This window comes from Fundulus heteroclitus, chromosome 14 (genome assembly GCF_011125445.2).
Source record: "Fundulus heteroclitus isolate FHET01 chromosome 14, MU-UCD_Fhet_4.1, whole genome shotgun sequence".
Classification (NCBI taxonomy): domain Eukaryota; kingdom Metazoa; phylum Chordata; class Actinopteri; order Cyprinodontiformes; family Fundulidae; genus Fundulus; species Fundulus heteroclitus.
This window is the reverse complement of record NC_046374.1, coordinates 7,761,109-7,783,065: the sequence shown is the minus strand read 5'-3', so window position 1 is coordinate 7,783,065 and position 21,957 is coordinate 7,761,109. Positions and strand designations below refer to the sequence as shown.

At 41.7% G+C, this 21,957-nt stretch overlaps 2 protein-coding genes across 2 annotated transcripts; both read right to left on the bottom strand.

Annotated features, from left to right (window-relative positions):
- Positions 1 to 633: 633 nt before the first annotated feature.
- On the bottom strand, positions 634 to 2,178 carry cskmt (citrate synthase lysine methyltransferase). Its single transcript, XM_012861407.3, has 2 exons — positions 2,043 to 2,178; positions 634 to 1,377 (listed from the first exon to the last, which is right to left on the bottom strand). The coding sequence occupies exons 1-2, from the start codon at positions 2,122 to 2,124 to the stop codon at positions 695 to 697; spliced, it is 765 nt and encodes a 254-aa protein (XP_012716861.2). The 5' UTR covers positions 2,125 to 2,178; the 3' UTR covers positions 634 to 694.
- A 1,305-nt stretch (positions 2,179 to 3,483) lies between these two features.
- LOC105925557 (ubiquitin thioesterase OTUB1) lies at positions 3,484 to 14,187 on the bottom strand. The gene is made up of 7 exons (XM_012861470.3): positions 14,074 to 14,187; positions 12,208 to 12,269; positions 10,189 to 10,287; positions 9,951 to 10,069; positions 9,595 to 9,679; positions 5,179 to 5,373; positions 3,484 to 4,066 (listed from the first exon to the last, which is right to left on the bottom strand). Exons 1-7 carry the CDS (start codon positions 14,114 to 14,116, stop codon positions 3,869 to 3,871), a joined length of 801 nt encoding a protein of 266 aa, XP_012716924.1. The 5' UTR covers positions 14,117 to 14,187; the 3' UTR covers positions 3,484 to 3,868.
- Positions 14,188 to 21,957: the final 7,770 nt, after the last annotated feature.

Here is a 21,957-nt window from a genome sequence, read left to right as displayed (position 1 = left end):
GAACTCTTACCAGCTACTGGCATCCAACCCACACAGCCATAGAAGTCATGTAATAAAAGTCCATAAATGAAGGTATTTAAAACTAAATTGACTGACAGGTAAAAAGGCAAATATTGATCTCTCTGACTTATTGCTGGTTCTAAACGTCTCTGCTGGAGGTGACAGCTCCTGCATGTAGAAACTAGTAGCATGCGATACCCAAGGTGTGATTTTGGCCTTTGCTTATACGCCACCTTTGAAGTCCAGAACGTCTGTGGTCCCCTCCAAAGATCTTTGAGCTTCCGTTGTTTCTGTAGGTTTTCTAAAGGATTCTGGTTATTTCAGGAGCTTTATTTTCTTTTTTCTGAAACCAAGTTGGAACATGTGAGATGGATCTGCCGTGATGGTTCCTGCCCCTTTCCTGACTTTGGAGATGTACGGGTCATGAGTGGAGGGCAGGTTGGCAGCGAGGATCACTCAACCACATCTTATTCTGGGTTTATGTGTTGGAATGCAACTTGGCCACTAGATGGCAGCAGACAATCAGCAATGAGAGTTACAGCAGCATCAGCATGGTTGTGAAAGGCAGGATTTACTGTAAAATTCTATCAGTGTGTGTGTGTTTGATGTAAATTTGAAGTAAACAGACAGTGATATGCCCCGCCCACAGATTTATTTAACAAATTACTCGTTTATACACTCCCGAGTGGTAAAATCATGTGTTCACCTCATGACGAGGAGTCACTTGGTAGCAGTAGTAACACACACCCCTCAACACCCCGACCTCCTGCACCCCGACGTCTGCCCCCGCCAGCCCCTCATCCAGGGCGGCCGTCTCTAACCACACAAGTCTGGCGTCAGGATCCTCGTCTGAGAACTGGAGCAGGGATCCCGAGCGCCGCAGCGCCCTCAGCGACTGTCTCAGCGCCGAGGCGGCCTTCTCCGTCCCCTCCTTGGACCTCAACAGGGCATCCGTGGTGCCCTTGTCCACGATCAGATCCAGGCTGCTGGAACCGTAGTGCCTGTGGAGCTGTGTGCAGTCCAGTTCTAAAAACTCAATCCGAGAGGAGGCGTTGCGTGGCTGGATGGCTGTGTCCTGAAGGTGGTCGCGCATCAGCCGCACAGCCACGGGGGAGATGTCGGCACAAGTGACTCGGACCGGCACAGCGGAGTCCCTGTAGACGCAGGGGCCTAAAGCGGATGTGCCGCACCCCATATCCAGGACCCGGAGAGGAGGGTGGGGAAGGGACGGCGCCCGCAGGAGGGGCATGACGAAGCCCTGCACCGCCTCGAAACCGAAGAACCACTCGAAGTTTTTAAAGTGGGGGACCCCGCTGCTGGTCTCGGAGTAGAAGCGGTCCCACGCCGACTTCTTGTCCATGTTTTCCATCAGCTCAGCTGGACATGGGGAAGATAAAGAGGGTGATTAGCAGGAGAGCGGGCCTGGCCTAACTTCTAGTCCTGCCCTCATCCTGTGGTGCAGATCTTTAGAAAAATTTGGGCGATCTTCACATGGTGTCACGTTAGAAACACAAACCTCCCTGGAAAAACTTCAGTGCAGCTGGCAGATGTTCAGAGGATGCTTCAAGATGTTAAACCGTCCTCTGAACATGGACACAGAAAGGGACGACTGCAGGCTCTCTTCTTCTTCTTCTTCTTCCCCAGTAAGACTGGTCGAGGGCAACGCTAACCCGAGAAGCAGGTGACAGGCCCCGAGGCAACTCTGGAGGAGCTGCACATGTTTTGCAGCTCATGTGGGGACAGGTGCTTTGGTCAGCAGCAACATGAAACTTTTTGGGTCTTCAAGCAAAGACACTGGAAAACCAGCTAAACGTGAACGCAGCAGCACCCCCAAAGGCAAACATGGCGGTTCTTGGTGAAACGTTGTCACTAAAGCCGGTTATTAGACCAGGTGCCTGTCTGTGTGACCAATTAGCTCTAGATGTTAACCTTGTTAAAGTGCACCCCTCTGTTTAGCTAGTTAGCTTAGCGTTACAACTAAAGAAAAAAAAAGCTTAAAAACAACGAAACTATCGGGGGGACAACCCCAGCTTTGGACACACCTGTCACAGATGAATGTTGTCTTATATTCTTGGAATATATTCTTCTGCAAGCCAGAGCGAACGACTTTGTAAAGGCAGACATGTTGGTTTTTTTTGTCCAGCGCTCAACGACAGAGCTCTCACTCTGACCACAATTCCTGCTAGGGAGATTGCTCAGGTGTGCATTAAAAACGAGAACGAGAAAACATCTCAGTACCGTTTACGATCTTTGATCAGCGTTTCGGCTATGAGCTCAGGGTGCCAGAGCCGCGTCTTAAAATCAGAGGAAATGCTTCATTTTTGGTGTTTCTCTGAGACAGGGGGTTTAGAGTTTAGAATATTTTAGATATGAAAGGAAATGCAAAACAAAATGGAACATTTTCCTCATCCCTTCGTCCAACATGAAAAACGGCTGGACAGATTTTTCCCCCCGTTTATCACCTCTGATGTGAGAATTCAATTACCAGGGACCCTGGATCTGTTTTATTACAGGTTTAATTTATTGGTACCGGTTAGTTACAACATTTTAACATTAACTGACAAGTTTAAAAAAACGACTTACAGTCTGGGCTGGTCCCCAAAAACAGCCTACAGTGTAATAACAATAATAACATCAATATAAAAATACATTGACCAAACATCGGAAGACAGAAATTAGTTACAATTTGCTTGCACTTAGTAGCTACAAACTTTTTGCAAGCCTACATATACAACTTAAATGGCGGTACATTTGGTGTATTAAGTATTTTCCCAATAAAAAATGACATGCTTTAAAATAAAAACACATGGTCCGCTTAATATTTAGCATTTTCCAATTTCAAAGTATTTGCTGCACATTTTAAACACTAATGCTGACTGTAAAATATATTTTTCCCTCTACCCTATTTAAATGTAACCTTGAATTTAATGCATTAATACATATTGGTGAAATTATTTTGGGAAATATTTTCAATATCTTCTAGGATGTAGAATACTTTTCAGAGCACTCTAGGACACTACAGATCAAGCAGGTTAACAAAAGTCTAAGTTCTTTACATTTTAAATTATAAAGCATAAATTCAATGAAATGCCTGTTGCATTGATATAGAAAACATGAATAACTGAAAGCGTTATAATTTATACACCTTTTACCACTTTTTTTCTTGTATGGAACAATTGTTTAAAAGTTTCACTTCCAGTAATCATAAAAAAAAGGAGGTCTTCTGATGTGTGCACAGCCAAACTGGAATTCAACTGCCATCTTCAAGCTACTGGTCTGTTATCATCCAAACAGTTTAGGATTACAGGATGTTTCTAACTACCAGCTTTGTGGAGGTAGAAGTAAAAACATAAAAAAAAAAAAAGACAGTTGGTGCTACTCTTTGCCATTCGTTTGTGTCGTTATGCTCGTGCGCCATTTGGGAGCTTTGTCCCAGAAAAAAATGGAGCAGTATAGGAGAGGTGGTGAAGAAAAGGCAACAAATAAGATGTAAATCGCTTTAATAAAACTTAATGAAACGCATTGTAACAAAGGAAGAGAATCAAACAAAGCAAGTAGATAACATTTACAACCACAAAAAACAAAAACAAGAAAAAAAAACCTGTACAACTCTAAATGTCACTTCTATTTTCCACCTATTGTTTCAATTGTTAACCCTTTGTGTGAAGGCAGAGGATAACCTGGGGGGTTTTGGAGTAAAAGGGATAAATGAGACATATGTGATTTTATCATTTTATTTCCAAATAAAGGAGAATATTCTCAGACACAGATGCAATTTCTAAATCAACGTGGCAGCTGATGTCGGGTTGCGACGCACCACTGCAGAGCACAGCTTGAGGAGGATGTTGTCAGACGTGGCCCAGGAGTGTTATTTGTACAGGATGTCGTAATGGCCTGGTCTGTAGAGCAGGAAGATGCGCGGGTCGCCTCCTTCGGGGAAGACGTGGTGATTGACTGTTCCTCCTTCCCCCCTGTCCATGTACTCTACCAGAATGGATACGTTCAAGGCCTTGGCTAAGGCAATGATGTGAATGTGGTCGCTTTCTTTAGACATGGGCTCTACTTCCTGGGGAACGGGGAAAAAATTCACAATAAAGCACGTAAGCTCACACATTTCACCAGCGCATTCAAAATCCTCTTGCATAATATTTTAGTATCTACGTTTTTTACTCCATATCCCATAACCCCAGCTGTCTTCAATTCAGCAACAACTGTTAAGGTGGTTTCTACTAGAGCTGCACCAATCAGTGGGAAACAGCTGACAATCAGCCAATTGTTCCTTAATTGGCTCTGACCACTAATCTGCAGCCCAAACACTGAACAGTCCTGCCAAACGCTTAAGAACTGGTTCATAAATGTGTCAACCATAACCATGCACTTTGATGCTCTTTTTAGAATATAGACCAGAAACAGTCAGGGATGTCTGCTTTGATCGATAAATGAGGACAATCAGGTTATTACCTTCATTCTCAACCGGATTCAAACCAATAAGCTACCTATATTAAAAAAACAAAAAAACAGCAGCACATTTTTCCCTGTTTAAAAGAGGCTGACTAGCTCCGCTCCATCACAGACACATATATGCCTCGCTGAAGGCTGAACCGCACTTTGACGACGACGCCATGTTGGACGTGGCATAGTGGAGCGACTTGGAGAAGATGCCTCATTCATGCGCTGCGTGGAATTGCACCAACCAGATCTACTGACGTTACCTTTCACAGGTAAGAACGAACATATACTACTGATTTTATTTATTCATTATACTGTCAGTATAACATTGTATATATATGCGTGCGGGCTCCATTGCTTCTCCTTGCTCACTCAGTGCGCACATGCGCGATATCATAGTTCTGCTCATGTGGTCTTATGGTAAATATACACAAAAGTGCGTGTAAAATACAGCAATTAAAAATATTAAGCCAACAGGACACCATAATTTAATCAGAAAACCTTTATATGCAACCAGAGTGAGCTACTGGTGTAGATATTCTTAAAGTCGCGGTACGTGACTGGGCCCCTTTAAAAACAGCGAGTCAGAATGAGAATCAGCGTCAGCCCTCAAAAGAAAGTTGTAATCAGTATCCGCCAGCTAAAGCCTGATCAGTGCATTTCTAATTTCTATCTCTACTGCATGTTTCTGTGAAATAATAAGAGCCAGATACCCCCCAAGCTACCCACCTGCTGACAGAACTCCTTGATAGTACGTCCTCCCTCGATAAAATGTTCGAAGAAGCCATGCTCTCGCTGCAGGTAGCCTGAAGTAAGGAGGCGCAGGTAAACGACAACGTAGTCCGACATGTTCTGGTCATTGAAGGAGTTCAGCAGCTCCTGGAGGCTCGGCTGTTTCTCGCATAGTTCGATCAAGTCCATGAACTAGAAGGAAGAAACAAAGAGTCACCATTAAATGAACCGTACGGCTGCTCAGTAACGGATAACATTTCAATCATAAAATCTTTCCAAAAAAATAAATAATTTGTTCAGACATACAGGGAATATTTCAAATAAATGTAAATTAGTAAAATAGTTTACATCAACAATGTACAGATATTATTTTGGCTAAATATATTTAATAACGCATCAGTGGTTCACAGATCACCGTGTTGAAATCTGAGCAGCTTTAACAGGTCTGTGTTGTTGCCAAGTGCTGCAGAAGATGATGCACAGAAGATCCACGTCTGTTTGTTCCCTAAACATCGCAACAGAACAAGCTGCAAGCGAGTTCAGCCTAAACGAGGCGGCGGAGGAGAAGACGACGCAAAATCAGAGCAGACTTACAAACCGCTGACCTGTCGGAATAACCTGAATCGTTCTTGTGATCATTAGGAACCAAGATCACACCAGGATGATAAATTCTATCGACATCACCAAAAATGCTTAACTAGGGCAAAAACTATTCATTGAACAACCATTACAGAAACAAATCCTGAAGGCAAAATCTTTGCTTTTACCAGCGACCATGTTTCAGGGGGACAGTTATTTTGGTCGCACAGCAGACATGAAGTGTGATGGAGTGTAGCAACCAATAATGTTAGAATGGTCACGAATGCAGCAGCTGACAGGAACTGTGTTAACTCCATGACATAACTGATCAATAGTGTACGAAGCCTTTAAAAATGTAACACTGTGACACGCGTAGGTCACATGACTGCGGTGCTCTTCTGAATTCTTGCATGTGCCACTGAGCCATCCAGCTACTAAACCCACGGCACGGTAATTCATCAAACCAGATTTGAAAACCACATAAAATAATGAATTCAGATGATTTTACTAATGAAAGATATTCAAAGATTTTCAACTTGGGCCTTGTAGACGTTCTTAAGGCGAGAAAGTGCTGCATATCATGTCCTTGGTAGAACAAATGAAACTGAGGAGGGCACCGTCCAGTACGCCTTCCTTTGGTGAGCAAACTGCACAAAAACTGAAAAAAAAAAAAAAAACATTATTTCCAAGAGACTTAGCACTTGGGGGTGATATGGACTAAAAAAAAGAGTATCTTGATATTTTTATGCTGAATCTCGACATAGGATATTTATCTCAGTATGTTTTTCTTTTCATAAAGTAATTATAAAAGGCGTCTCTGAATCAAAGCTTTATCCCAAATGTTTCACAGCTGTAGATAAATATGAGAAACAGCTGAAAAATAACCCACTGAAACACATAAAAGTACAATTATTAGGGATGGGTATTGATACTACTACTCTTAACGATACTCCTTATCGATCTGGTGTTTTATCGGTAGCATTATCGATTTTTTTAATCAAACAAAAGGGTAAAAAAAAAAACTAATAAAGATCCCTGACTGGTCTATTTTTTAAACATTTGGAACAAAAGAAACCAAAATGAAAGTACAAACTAAATATTTGTATAGAAATAGAGCAATAAAAAATATTATATAAATAACTTAATTAATAAATAACTATAAACAAAAAGCTAAAACACCATCTTGAATAAAAAGTGTCTTGTAGGAGTGAGGAATATCAACACTGGTAAGACAAAATCGGTGCTTTTACCTGTTGCTACCGTCTCAAACAACACAGAAACAAACTTTGTTACAGGTGTTGCTCGCGCTTTTGAATAAAAAAGAAATTCACTAGCGGGGTCTGAAAAACTGCTATGTGTTGATCAAAGTAAGCAAGGCAAACATGTGAGAGAGCAGAATATTAGCCTCTCCCACCAGTCAATGCAACAGACTTTGAACATTAGTGGCTCAACCATCTTTTCACACTATTGGCAGGTATTGTGTTATTGGCTTTTATTACCCTTGTTGTTCCTCCATGAACAGGACAGCTTGGGACAATATCAAACCCAAGAAAAGCAAAACTACGGTAGTCAACCGAGGACCTACAAATGTGCTAACAGACGGCAGAATCAAGCGTCTAACTCTGTGCTAGGTACGGGCCAGTTGCCACGTCAAGGTATATGAAAGCTTAATAAACTGCTTTAAAACCACAATACACCATCTTTAAGCTTTAAAGTCCTTTTTTAATGTGAGTCCAGTGAAAGTGGCAGATTTTTCTCCGACTGTAGGAGCCGTGCTATATCACCTCTGCACCGCTTAGTCCTGCTCAGTGCCGGCTGCTAGGGGAAGGCTATACTTTCCCCATAGCAACAAGACAAACTAACTAATCTGTTTGGGTTTCTTTTTTCCATCAGAAAATGTTCCAAGGAGTCAGGTTTTAAACCCTAAGGAGTGCCACCTATCGCTCTTATTAAAGGTAACATTGTTAACAACTACAGCAGCAAAGCTAAGAGCAGCATATCTGCAAGAATCTTTTTTCTGTACAGCACTTTGGTCAACCCCGGTTGTTTTAAATGTGCTTTATAAATAAAGTTTGAGTTGAGTTGAAGAATCTCCCATTATTAAACTGACACACACACACAGCCCTCTAAAGGGAACCATCACCCTTCATAGAACGAGAACCAAGGGGTTAGACTTGGACATGTTCACTCAGCACCTCAATTCTGGCAGTCCAGTTGTCAAAATTAATCAATATAGTCGATACTAAAAAAAGGAATTTTCCAAAGATACTCATTTGCGTCAAATACACACTGTAACATTTCCGTTTCTCCCAAATTAATGCACATCTTCTGACTGCGGCGCTGTAATAACAGAGACACTCAGTCGACGGGGTGCTGTCAGTCTGAGCTCCCAGAGATGTGGAAGATGTGCTTCCCAGGCCTGCAATTCTGAACCACCTACTTTTTACAAACTATAAACCATGACTGGAGGGGGAAAAAAGGACACTTTCTATATGCAGATAGACGCACTGTCCTCAAAGTCCTACATTTTAACTCTGTGAGACAGATCAGATAGTCTTGTCTTCCGTCTCTGCTTTTGTACCCCCCCCCCCCCCTGAAGAGAAGGTAAACACCTCCATATAGGACATTTAACGCATACTGTGCATTGAAGTGATCATCTTTTCTATTGTTTATCCAAACAAGGAAGTGAAATTAAATTTGATTATTTTTCTAAATGATGCATGAATTGTTCCATACTTCTTGTTTTGTCCTAATTAAGGACGTTGAAATACTCACCTATTTTTTTGGCTTGACTAAAAATTACCCTGTGCCTTCAAAACAAGTTGCCGCTATTTTGAAAATGGCATTGAGTATTTCTATTAGTATCGGTACTAAAGATGCAAGTTATCGATTAATGAGTTGATCTAAAGTTGATTGATCTTATGGATCGACTAACGATTAATTGATAAGAGGCCATTTTCTTAAAAACCCTAGTTTTCTCTTGTATCAAGAGGGTCTTTCCATAACTTGAAGTATTATGTATTACTAATATTCTGAATTTTAGAAGAGGCACATCATTATATTTTGACAGTTTATTGTGCAACCTGTACTAAATAATGACTGAATAAACAAATATTGTGATTTTCTCACACATTATTAATCTTTGATGTATTTATAAAGTATAACAAAACAGGAACCTGCTAGGTTGCTGAATAGAAACAAATAAGCTGAATAGAATAAAATATATGAAACAGTAATAATCATACACGAAATCCCTCACCATCAACTGTACTTATGGCATCGTGTTTTCCTCCATCATGTCAGTTTTTTTTGCTTTTATGTCATCATGTCCTTGCCTTCTAAACACATAAGTGACTTCTGGCTGAGAGGTTGACTCTGCTCTGCCATGCAGCCTGGCTGATGGCAGCTATTTAGCTGACAACCTAAGGAGCTTGTTGAGTGTTCATATTTAAAAACAGAACCACATAAAGAGCATTTTGCATCCTTGTCATTAAACGGTAAAATAATCCCACAACGGATTCCGTTTGGACCGCTTCATGTTGCCTTCGCCATGATTTCTCTCTTACAACTACTGTGGTCTGGATCCACTTTAGAATGACCAGCAGCGCCCTCTTCTGGAAGGCAGCCACACTAAAACACTGAAAGAAGCTCCGTCTAAGAAGATGTTATTAGTAAATCGGATGTAACCAACTTTACCAACTTTTCTCATTAATTGACAAATAATCATAAGTCAATCATTTGTTTGCATGGCTAATCGGCACAGAGTTTGAGGTACCACTCCAGCCCCGGAGCTCAGAACTGTGAAACCCAATGACGTGATGAACGGATCCTCACCGTGTTGTGGAAGTCCTCGATGGTAAACTCAGTGAAGCCTTCGTTAACCAGGTCAAGTTTGCTTTTAGCTGCAACCTCTTTAAATCTAAAAAACACAAAAACCTTCATTAAACCAGAAAAATATTTCACACCCAACCAACCACTTCATACACTGCGATGCATCTGTTTAAAGAAGAGCTATTCTCACAAAAGCAGAACCTAAATGCTGTGCACTTAACACTGACACTATGTTTAGCCTGCAGTGCAGCAATGATTAGTAGAAAGCTTAAATGGACCCTTTCGGTTTAAGATAAAAATACACTTTTTCTTCACATTGATAAAGCACCATAGCTATATATAACTGTAATGCCTCTTACTTCTGAAGCTCTTTGCTGTTCTCTAGCAGGGACTCCAGATGTGCGAAACCAAAGGCTCTGTAAAAGCAGTTTCCATCCGGCCGCGTCTTGCGGATGTACGCGTACTTTTTGTATAGGTCCTGCAACAGAAAACCGCCGCGCTGTAAACTCAAACCCGTACAGCCAGTAGGACCAGGCGGCCTGTGGCTGACTGGCACGGACCCACCGCCACGGAACCAGAGAGCGGGCGCCAACCCACCTTGAGCTTGAGCTGATAAACTGTGTCGTCCTCGGCGTACTCCTTCTGCAGCACGGACAGGTCCTGTCTGTCCGACACCAGCGGGTTAGTGTTTGCGATCTGCACAGATGGGACAGTTGGCCTCCGCATTAGGAACAATTCAAATCTGTGAACAAGACGTCTTCTCCCCATGTACCTCAAGGTAGTTTTACATGCAGCTGTTTAAACCAATTCTAATCTCTGACTACAACACTCTTCGATGCGGAAGCCGTTACTGAGTGAAGAGGACTAGCTATTTTTATTACAAGTCAGTTTTTTTTTTCAAATGAAGTGAAAAGAATCACTGAGATGTTTATTTAAAAAGGAATCTGTTGAGACAGAGAGCGAGAGAAAAAAAAATGTTTTAGTGCAGGGGCGTACAGAGAATTGTGTGTGTTCCCCAACCTCAGTTCAACATTGGTACAGATTTGGTGCCAGCAAATGGAACTGATGCAGATGAGATGAGAGTTTCAGCTACAAATGTATTATTTTCTTAAATGGAAAATGTTTGGTACAACCCAAAGTATTTTTCTTCCAATAATTTTGTTTTTGCTACAAACATCCTCCGACCTCTGACTCTCAAATGGACACCTATGATTACATTTGGCTAACTACAGCGAGTTAACAAAGATCCCGTTGTCTCCAAGACCTTTTTTAGACCAACAAAACAGAACGAATTTTGACCCATATGTTCCTGTATCCTACGTTTCTAAAAAAAAAAAAAAAAAAAAAACCTGAGGTTGTATAAATTAGTTCATCAGCGGGTCAAAGGTTCACACAGACGGCAATCAACTGCAACATTCGCTGCGTCTCAAAGTTCTGGGAAACTTTGAAAACTTAAAACTCAAGAAATTCTACTAAAGAGACAAGAGATCCTTCTGAGCCAGAGTTCAGGGGAAGAAATGTGTCTTTTATTATTTATTTGGGTCAACGGGTCAGCTGGAGTACGGCATGTTTAAATCATCCTGCAGCTCGAAGATTAGTCACGTGTCTTCACCTTGGTCATCAAAATGAAACGAGACCTTATAAAATGGGCTTGGGGGCAGTATGCAATTTAAAAAGTATGACGATCTTTGAGTAACACTTCTGGTGCATTAGGACACATTTTAAACTAAACAATTAAATATAAACAGAAACAACAGTTGCTTCCAGTGCTGCTAAAATTATTTAAAGAGTAAACAATCTTACAGCATTTATCCGTCATTTAGTATACTTTTTTTTTTTACCAGAGTTTTTTTTTTTTTTTTTGCTGTTTAGCAATACATCAATAACATACAGTACATTAACACATCATTGGTTGATTTTGGTTTATTAATCTACAGTCTGCTCAGGCAGGCAGCACCTTGGCAGCCACGCTGCATGTAGCTGATGTTTTAAACCATTCGTCTAGTCTAACAGTGATGGGTGGGGCTCCTTTAGTTTCTACATCACCCTTGTCGTGGCAGAATTGTTTCCTAGCGTCAGAATTTTGTCAAAGGAGAGAGAAACGTGTCGTGGTGCTCTGTAAATCAGCTTACAGCATCTAACTTTACAATAAATAATGTTCACACACTGCAGCGGTGGTCAGTGTTTTTTTTTCCTCCCCATTGAACTGAAGAAGCTCTTTTCTCGTTGTAACACGTTCATTAACTGCGAGCAATGCGCTGCCAAAACAGTCCTGACGCATGTTTGTTTGTTTTTTCTGTGCAGCTTTCAACCTGAGGTCTGAAGCTGATTGCTCATATTAGCTGGTTCCAACACAAGCTGAGACTTGTGTAACATTATCAGTTTCATTTCTATCATGTAAACGGAGGAAGAAAAAACGATATCGGCCTCAAGAGAAGAAAAAAAATAAAATAATTGGCAGCACCTATCGGGTGTCGGTTAGACTGATGTCAGAATAATCGTATTGGCCTTAAAAAAAAAAAAATTGTATCAGTCGATCTCTACCAAATACCCAAAATGCATTGCAGTGTGGTGTGTGGGGTCATTCCCTATAAAAAGGAACATTTGATTCCTCACCTCCTGCTGAATCTTGTCCTGCTGAGCAATTATGGCCTCATCGTATGCGAGACAATTAACTCCTGCAAAACAAGAAGATATTAACGTCACAGAGGGAGAGCAGAAAAAGATTACTGAAGGTAAATTTGCTGCAGGAACAGGTAAAGGAAATTCCATTTAAACTTCCTCAACATCAAGTAAACAGAATCAACAGATTTTTTTTATAGCCACTGATGTGGCATGAAGCTCCTGCAATCCTATGACAGAACATATACTGCAGGCAAGGAACAATCATGGCAGCGCTGGATTCACAGTTATCTTCTGGTTCTGGTCTACTCCGCATACCCAGAACCAGAACCACATTTAGATCCTATGCTCCACAAATCTGGAACAAACTTCCAGAAAACTGAAAATCACCCTGAACACTTTAAATAAAGACTGAAAAGCATAACATCAGGACCATCGAGCAACACATTTGATATGTGTTGACGTTTTCACCTGATACAATCTCATGTTTGTTACTGGTCTCACAACCAGTGACTGTTCCGACGTGTTTGTGTTTTTATGTAATCATGATGTAAAGCACTTTGAACCGCCTTGCTGCTGAAATGTCCTATACAAATAAACTTGACTTGACTTTATCGGCCAATGTTGTGTGCACCAGCAAGGAATTTGACTTTGGTTTCTGCACCATTTCTCCATAAAGTGGGCCAGAAAAGCTAGTGACAAACCACAAATAATGATCAGCTGGTCAGTTATGCTGGTGTTTTCCTTTTTTTTTTTTTTTTAAAATACTGGTAATCGTGTGTGGCCTGCGCATCCTTCAGCACGGGGTTGCTGAAAAAGATGGTGTGCAAAAACTCAGTTATCCGGGTCACGGTAACAGCAAACAGGCTTAAATCGAAGTCCAGTTGCCTCTGGTTTAAACCTGTTTGCTACAGATGGTGAAAAGCATGGCGCAATTTCAGGTCAGGAAAAAAGGGAAATAAAATAAAAACTTGAAGATCATCAAATAAAATTCTAAGTAAAATACAGTATAAACCGGGAGGAATATCGCCTATCAGCTTGGCCATAGAAAAATAAATAAAACATCTGTTCACCTCCAGGGTGGAGGCATCCTTTGTGGTTCCGTTCATGATTATTTGGCAACGAACAAACAAGAACCCGGTTTATACGTCTACATTCCCGCGGCTTTAGTTTAGATCTTAACGCTTTGTTAACGTTTCAGGATCGTCTGTATTTTTATCCCATAATGACCCTGTAAAAAAAAAACGGCTGTGATTGCTCTAGGCGTGATCAGGTCGTATTAACGTGTAAGGAGAAAACGTCCCGATAACAAACACACACATCAGCCTGATTTTCTGTCTCCAGAGGTTCCTGTGAGCCGCACACGGCTGTCATAAAGCCGCATTGATCAGTTAAAGCGGAGCCGCTGGACGCCAGAGCTGCGGCTGCAGTCCGGAGCTAAACAGAGCTAGCCCGACCTGTGCGGGGGGGGGAAGAAACAGAAACAAAAACAAAAACAAAACAAAACAAAAAGCTGGGCTGGTCCCTCAGAAAGCCTAACCCTTCCCTCCTTCAGGTTGAGCTCAGACATTGAACGCGGGGTAACGCGTAACAGCGGCTGACATTAGCGGAATGTCTCCCTGCTGGTGACTGAAGCAGCGCTTTCTGCCTTCCTTTGTGCAGCTGCAGCAGCAGCAGCAGCTACAGCGGCAGCGGCAGGCTAATGCTAGCCGAGCATTAGCCTCTATGGCCTCTATGGTGGCCGCGGAGCAGGAGGCAGCTGGAAGGCCCCGCAGGTAGCCGCCACAAGGAGGGCTCCAGCTGCCCGCTAAGCGGCGGGCCGGCGTGCTGGGTAGCGGAATGGATAACAGTTTTTCTCACCCTCCATCTCTCCCTGTGAGGATTCCTTCTGTTCCTTCGCCATCTTAGCTACCGAGTTCTGTTTCCTCCTCCTTCATGACCTCACGCGTTACACGCTTCCGAGGTGGGAGGTGGGGGGGTATAAAAAAAAAAGAGCATTCATTAAAAATTCATCCATTCATTATTTTATTTTTTTACGTTGTAATCAGTGTGGTGATACGGTTCCATCGTTTGTTAAATGGCTCGGATCTAAAAGATGACAGAACTGGACAGAAGTATGGAATTATTTTTGTATAAATTTTTAATCAAATTCTAGATCTGGGATCAGGATGGAAAAGATACCAGCAGGAATGGAGGGTCTTTGGTTTTATAATAAATTAGAGCAAATAAATATTGCAGGTTCAATTGTTTTCACTTGTGTGTGTGTGTGTGTGTGTGTGTGTGTGTGTGTGTGTGTGTGTGTGTGTGTGTGTGTGTGTGTGTGTGTGTGTTTTATGTATTTTACCATTGCAATTTGATTTGTAGTGTTATACTACTTTTATATAGGTTATAAACTGGGTGCGATTTGTTGGGGGGGGTTACCCCCCTCTGTTTGTAATGTCCCCCCCTCTGGTCATTCATGTTTTATCCCTGGGGGGGGGGGGGGGGGACATTCCTCCCCCCTCTGATCTGAATAAGTATCATGGATTTTTCAAAATTTATATTAATACATGTCTTGTGTCCTTCACATTTGTAAATTGATTATTTTTTTGTTTATAAAGAGTATTATTACGTTTTCTGCACAAATCGGTTAAAGTAAACTAATACCCACTCCCGAGTCCTGACAGTAGATGGCGCAAGTTAACCTACTCGATCTAGCTAGCTACCTGAAAAAGCACCTGCTAGCTAACAATTATTAATAAAAGTTTTATTCATTAATAAAACTTTTGAAATGATCCCCCCCTAGAAGCTCTATGTACGCTGCATCAGTTCCCCACCGGTAACATCTTGTACTATTCCCTTCTAAATAAATTAAATTAAATGATTTTCTTTTCAATATCGTTTGTTAACTGTTGTCAATATTATATTTGGATAACAACCTTTCACTGGACATTCATCCCACTAGCATTCAGGGAATTTAGAAATGACCAGATATTTCCAAAGGTATTCACTCACCAATCCAAAACATTCCAAATCAGCAGTTCCAATCACTTTTTATAGCCACAGGTGTATAAAATCAAGCAGCTATGCATGCAGACTGTGTCTAGAAACATTCACGAAAGAATGGGTCGCTCTCAGGAGCTCAGTGAACTCCAGTGTGGTTCTGTGATAGGATGCCACCAGCGCAACAAGTCCAGTCATACAATTTCCTCGCTCCTAAATATTCCACAGTCAGCTGTCAGTGGTATTGCAGCAAAGTGGAAGCGATTAGGAACGACAGCAACTCAGCCAGGAAGTCGCAGGTTACGTAAACTGACGTAGATGTGGCGCATGTCAATATCTACAAACCTTCAAACTTCATTTGGCCTGGAAGATTAGCTCAAGAACAGTGCGTAGAGAGCTTCATGGAATGGGGTTCCACGGCCGAGCAGCTGCATCTAAGCCGTACATCACCAAGTGCAATGCAAAACATCGGAACCCGTGGCGTAAAGCACACCACCACTGGGCTCCAGAGCAGCGGAGGCACACTCTCTGGAGAGTGACGAATCATGGTTCTCTATCTGGGAATGTAATGGATGAGTCTAGGTGTTGCCAGGAGTGTAAAGTTTGGTGGAGGAGGGAGGTTGTTTTGCAGAAGACGGGTTTGGCACCTTAGTTCCAGTGAAAGGAACTCTGTATGCTTCAGCAGACCAAGAGGTTTTGAACAATTCCATGCCCCCAACTTTATGGGAGATGGCCCCTTCCTCTTCCAAGATGGCTGCACCAGTGCACAAAGCAAGGTCCATAAAGATGTGGACAAGAGAGTTTGGTGTGGATAACGTTGACGGGCCTGCAAAAAGTCCTAATCTCAGCCTGATAGAACACCTTTGGCATGGATTAGAGCAGTTGACCAACATCAGTGAATGGTCAAAAATCTTATAAATACACTCCAGGAGCTTATGGACAGAAGTGTTGAAGCTGTTATAGCTGCAAAGGGTGGAACAGCATCACATGGATTAATAACAGGATGTCACTTAAGTTCAAATGTGAGTCGAGGCATGTGAGCAAATACTTTTGTAAATACAGTATAGTGTAGGCTACCTGTGTGAAACCACATTCCTTGAAAAGCAGATTTGTTTCTAAATTCAACATGCTGTGGGGCTAATGGTATAGCAGAAAATCATTTTCCATTGTAATGTTTGCTGGTGAGGGCTGGGCCAGGTGCTAGCACCAGGAAGGGGTCTTTCTGCATGGAGTTTCATGTTCTCTCAGGTTCTGTCCGGGTACTCCAGCTTCCTCCCACAGGACATAAAATGTTAGATTATTTGGTCTTTCTAATTTGCCCTTAGTGAGGGATGAAGACTCCATGTTGCCCTGTGATGGACCGATGATCTGACCTGGGTGTACCCCGCCTTTCGCCCAATGACTGCTGGGCATAGTTTGCTTCCAGGATGTGTGTGGTCTGCAGAGACGTTAGCTGTCCTTTTCCTGACCCTAGACCTGTACAAGTCTCTGCTGGAGGGAAGTTCTTCCCTGATGCTCCTCTCTGCCTATTTGTTAATTGTAGTTTGGACCTGTCCTGTATTGTGGATGAACCGAACCAAGTAGTGATGAATAATGTCAGACCGAATAATGACAGACTAAATAATATCAGTGTGGTTGACGAACAGCATCTCCCGTGGAAGGATGAGTAGCCGCAGGGCGTACAGCCTTTACCAGGCCTTCTCCCACACAGTATCTGTGTGTGAGGACAGATCTGAGTAAGGGTGGTTAGTATTAACTGGAAGTGATCTACAGCAGACACAGTGTTGTTGAGGGTGGTGAGAGGAGGGGATGGGTGGTGTTTTCCAGAGATGCTTATCAGGTGAGAAAATGTGTTTATTTTCCAACAGGTTTCTGCTTTGTATTGACCCTCTGTCATTGCCAAAGGAACCTGATGTCTGCAGATTGCATGAAATCACTAACCACTATCTCTAAACGATAGGGAAACACAAGTTGGCCTCAGCTGCAGCACATTTCTTTCTCTGTGTCTAAGCTAAGTGAAGGAGTGAACGTTCATCTGCAGGTTCAGACTATGTCAGCATGACCATGTTGGTCAGAAATGACTCAGACATTGTGTCATCTACATCAATGCCGCCCTCATTTTTCTCTCTTTTTGATTACAGCTTTTGTCACAAGTTGTTTTTCACTGTTGTGGAAAAATTGATTGATGTATGTAACTCTGATCATATCTTGTCTGGATGCACCTGCATAACTTTCTCATGTGAAAGAAGCTCACATGCTTACAGATTTACCATTTTGTTTCCACATCCAAGGACACAGAGAGGAGTTGTGTTAGATAGGAACTGAATCGTACCAGTGGCTGCACTTACTCTGAAGATTACTCCCACTTTCTATGTTAACCCAGAACATATATAAGTTTAGTGTGCCCTTTTCCTCTTCGCTCTGTCTCCTGACTGCGTTGGGGGACAGAGACATTCAACCACTTCTCGCCTTTGAATTAAATAACTTACAAAGACAAAGATGCATCTTTTCTTTTCATGAGTTGTGTGCTCACTTAATTGATAATTATTAATATCCACTACATCACCACCGTAGCAAAGTTCAGGCAGTTTGTACTCCAAGCTACTGCTGTAAGACCCAAGTTTTTTCATGAATTCATACTCCCTAATGAACAAAAAGCGATTCAGTTCTTGACTATATTAATTAAATTTGAAGCTACGGACTTTGTTTTCATCTTGCTATCACTACTGCCTATTGTGCTGTGGCATATTGCTGAACTGTGGGACATACAGTATTCTGTTATTGGCCATTGTCACCTGCGTTATCAGCTGCCTTGTGCATGTTATTTTTTTTTTAATTCTGAAAACATTGAACAAAATTTAAATGGAAACGTTGTTACAATTATTTGAAATGCCCTGTTACATATCAAATAATATGGCATCACAAAAGCATTTTGTGTACCAGGTGTGATCTTGGCTCATGTTTTTGTAAATACTTTATCACCCATCCATCCATCCATTTTCCGACACGCTTATCCCCGTTGGGGTCACGATGGGTGCTGGTGCCTGTCAATGGGCGAGAGGCGGGGAACACCCTGGACAGGTCGCCAGTCTGTCGCAGAACTTTATCACCTGTTATCATAAATGTAAAATTTAAACTGTTGAAAGCTCTTCTCTCTTACTACAGCACCTACTGTATGTCCCCTTTCTAAAGAGGATGTTGGGGCGTATGAAGACTTCTCTGGCATCTATCCACTTCTTAAACAGGAGATCCTTGTCCCTGGTCCACCAGGTATAACGCCTTGAGGGGATCTGTTGATGAGGGTCCTCTGTCTCTTTTATAGCAATAATTTTCCTGGACTTTCTCTGGGTCACCCATATGGGTCATGAAATGGTTCCCCCATGCCGAAGGTCGCTGATCATTTGGCAGACGTATGAGCAACATGTACTGAAACATAACAAGGAAAGTTGTTTCAGCCCAACTTCATCTGGAGTTGTTTCAGTCCAGAGGAACCTCCTTCCTTTGGCCAGGTTGTTGATTTTTTCACCCTTTGCACTTTTCACGAAGCGCTGCGTCCAGGAAGTGTACAGAAAGTTCACCTGGTGATGTGTTCACCATATTGAGAAGGGGTTGGACACAAGGGCTGCGTGTTGGGGTGAACCTCGGTGGTCCAGGGACTCCATGATCGGGCTCTGCCTCAGTCTTCTATCTTTGATTGTGTGTGGAGCAAAGTGATTGGCACAAAAACAACACCACACAATAAAAGTGTCAATACTCATCTAAAAACGTAAACAAAAGTTAAAAACTCCAAATGATCTACATACTATAGAGCTTCCTTCTTTCAGAAGCCCAACTTGGGAACTCAACTGGTCAGATGTTTCTTTCCTCCACAGAAAGTCACTCCTTCAGCTGCTCCTTTGGTCTTAAAACCATCGAGAAACCTAAGCGGAGGTTTGATTATCTGAGAAGATTGTCTTTCAGACATATTTTATTTAATTATGTCCTGCTGATCTCTGTTCTTTTTCTGCACTCTGCCATAGTTTAACTCCTCCTTCCTCTGCACCTTTCAGCCGTGTGAGAGGGGCGGAGGGAGAAAGAGGCAGATTTTTTTTAACCTAGCGTCAAAAATCTAGTATGGCTGCCACACCAAAAAATAATGATAGCAGTGCTTCTCGTTATTCTGTACCTCTGTTTCTGATTTTATTTTTTCATTTACTCATTTATTATTTCAACAGAAATTCTGATGATTTCTTTCCTCTGCATCTATCTCATGGTTTAGGGAGCAGTGGGTTGCCACTGTGTGGGGCCCGGGGAACATGCTGGAGCAAAGGGTCTGCTGTGGCAGTCTGCTGGATTCAAATCAGGGAACTTGCGGCCTTTTTCTAGGAAACAAGGGCTTTGCTCTGCCCATTAGGCCACCACTCCCTCAAAAGCCACCACTGCCCACCACTTCTACATAAATCTGGTGCCATTAGTAGTTCTGTGAAACATCCACACATAGCTGCATTGTTTAAAATGAATTAAACGCTTGGAACACCTTGTACCGCTCATAGACTTCATGGTTCCTCTGACTATGGGAATTGTCAACTGAGACCATTTTTACTGAACTGGAACAGAGCCGAGATGGGTGTGACATTATTTCAAGTTCTGACAACTGAGGCAATGGAATGCACACCGTCAAGATGTAGACTTTGATTTGGCATGTTTTATTCATCGATTTGGAGCGGTGTGCTTTTATTCTGCAAATCCTAGATTAGGTTGTGCATTAGGTTAATTTTGGGCTGAGGTCTTGTAATTTCATCATAGATCTTTTCACATACTATTTTACCAGTTTATACTGAATGGAACCCCCTTGTCTTTGTACATAGAGTTCTCCAAAGGGACCTGTTAAACCAATAAAAATCATATCTGCTTAGGATCCTGGTAATGGTAGCAAAAGTATTGATCCCTGTATCTGTATAAGCCCCTATGACACATGGTGAGTCAGTGGAAAGAGAGAGTTGTGAAGGTTTGTCTTATGGAAAAAAATAACGGCAAAGCAAATCTACATAACTGCCAATCTGTTAAAGAAAAGGTGGTACCATTGAAAACATTTTTGGAACTGACAATCTAGCATGTTAGTACTTGTGTAATTATTAAAGCTTCTCATAATTTTTGACATATGTGAGGAATATCGTCCTTTCTGTTTTTTCCTTTTCTTTCCTCTGATCTGTACAAAAACATTAAGGTTGAGATGTTCACTCCTGTTCTTGGTATATTAGATTAACCTATTTTACTTTGTTGTATAAAAAAATAGGTATTCATAGCTTGTTGTGGACTGAAGACAAAATGGAAATATAATTACATGTAAAACTTAAAGGGTGAATAAATATTCTGTTAAAAAAGGAAATCTTGCATACTTTTAATTGAAGTGTATTTGAGGTAATGTAGTTTAGATGAATGTGTTCTTCTATACTAGACATTAAACTTACTGGCTGGATGTTGCCTAGTAATGAATCAAAATTGTGAATAAAGTTCACCTTTTAGATAAAACAGTATGCCACACGTCTTTCTTCAAGTTATCGACTGTTTTAACTGGTAATTTGACTGGAAACAAATCTATCTTTACATCTAACTAAAACCGTTTTAATATCCTTCTTTTTTTCTCAGCTGTTGTTTTTGTTCTATTCTTTAGAGACAGCAGCAAAACCCACGAGCTGTCTGAAAGAACACGGCACAACTAGTCGAGGTGATACCAACACAATGGGACGAACAAAATCAACCAGATAAAAAACAAGTTTAAAGGGGATAATAAATAGATTCATAACAGTTTACCCGCTGAAGGAAATCCAATTTCTCATCTAACCATGTCAGCTTGCATCATTTGCGTGGGTCGCCAGTCATCTCCTGGGTCAAACACATGAAGGTTGAAGCGTGCGGCTACAAAGCTCCCCCTCCTGGTCTTTGTTCTGCTCCATCTGACCTCGGCTCCTCGAGGATAACGTTTGTCAAAGTAGATGAAAACAACTCAGAGTCCACATCACCTGCTGAACGTTGCTCTTCAAGCATTTTGTTGAATATATCACCCTAAAACCCTTTTAAATCCTTTGTGTTTTTAATTACTGCATTGGAAATTAATGTTTTTTTTTATATTTCAGTGTTTGTTGAAAAGGAAACCCACCTGTGGCTAGTTGCTAAAAAAATATCTAAAGGCCATCTAAAATGGTCTTAGTGTCAACGTTTAGACTTGTTAATTATTATTATTATTATTATTATTATTATTATTATTATTATTATTATTATTATTATTATTATTATTACTGATTTATACCCACTAATGTAAGAATATGATCATACATCTGCAGTCTGGTCCCAATAATGTTAGACGAGACGAAACAACACAGAAAAGTGTTGAACTCTAACATGAGGAAGCCCCGGGGCCTGAAACGCTTGAAGGTAAATCTCAGCTGGAAGGTGCACTCCTTTTTTTTCGTTGTTTGGAAGTTTTCAGGACCCGAGAAACTCCCTGAAACCCCCCCCCCCCCCCCCCCCCCCAGTGTCATACAACGTCAATAAGCCACAGCCTACAGCCTCATAAGGTTTCAGATGACTAGGACCGTGCTCTCACCTACAATAAACGTGTCACCCAGGAAACAGCAGTGTGTCCAAAAGGCAGTCAGGTAGACAGATATGCAGTTCTCACAGCGGCTTAGCGCCTCTTTTTCCAGCTGACGCCCTAAAGAAGCCAGTGGAAAGATAAAGAGGGCAAAGCTGGATGCAAACAGGGGCCAAAGTGAGGATCGA

Coding starts and splice junctions, on each gene's coding strand:
- cskmt (XM_012861407.3), bottom strand. CDS start 2,124: ATGTCTGCCTTTACAAAGTCGTTCGCTCTGGCTTGCAGAAGAATATAT. Junction 1,378..2,042: donor ACAACATTCATCTGTGACAG/GTGTGTCCAAAG, acceptor CCCCATGTCCAG/CTGAGCTGATGGAAAACATG.
- LOC105925557 (XM_012861470.3), bottom strand. CDS start 14,116: ATGGCGAAGGAACAGAAGGAATCCTCACAGGGAGAGATGGAGG. Junction 10,288..12,207: donor AGGACAAGATTCAGCAGGAG/GTGAGGAATCAA, acceptor CCATCTGTGCAG/ATCGCAAACACTAACCCGCT. Junction 4,067..5,178: donor TCAAGGAGTTCTGTCAGCAG/GTGGGTAGCTTG, acceptor CCCGTTCCCCAG/GAAGTAGAGCCCATGTCTAA.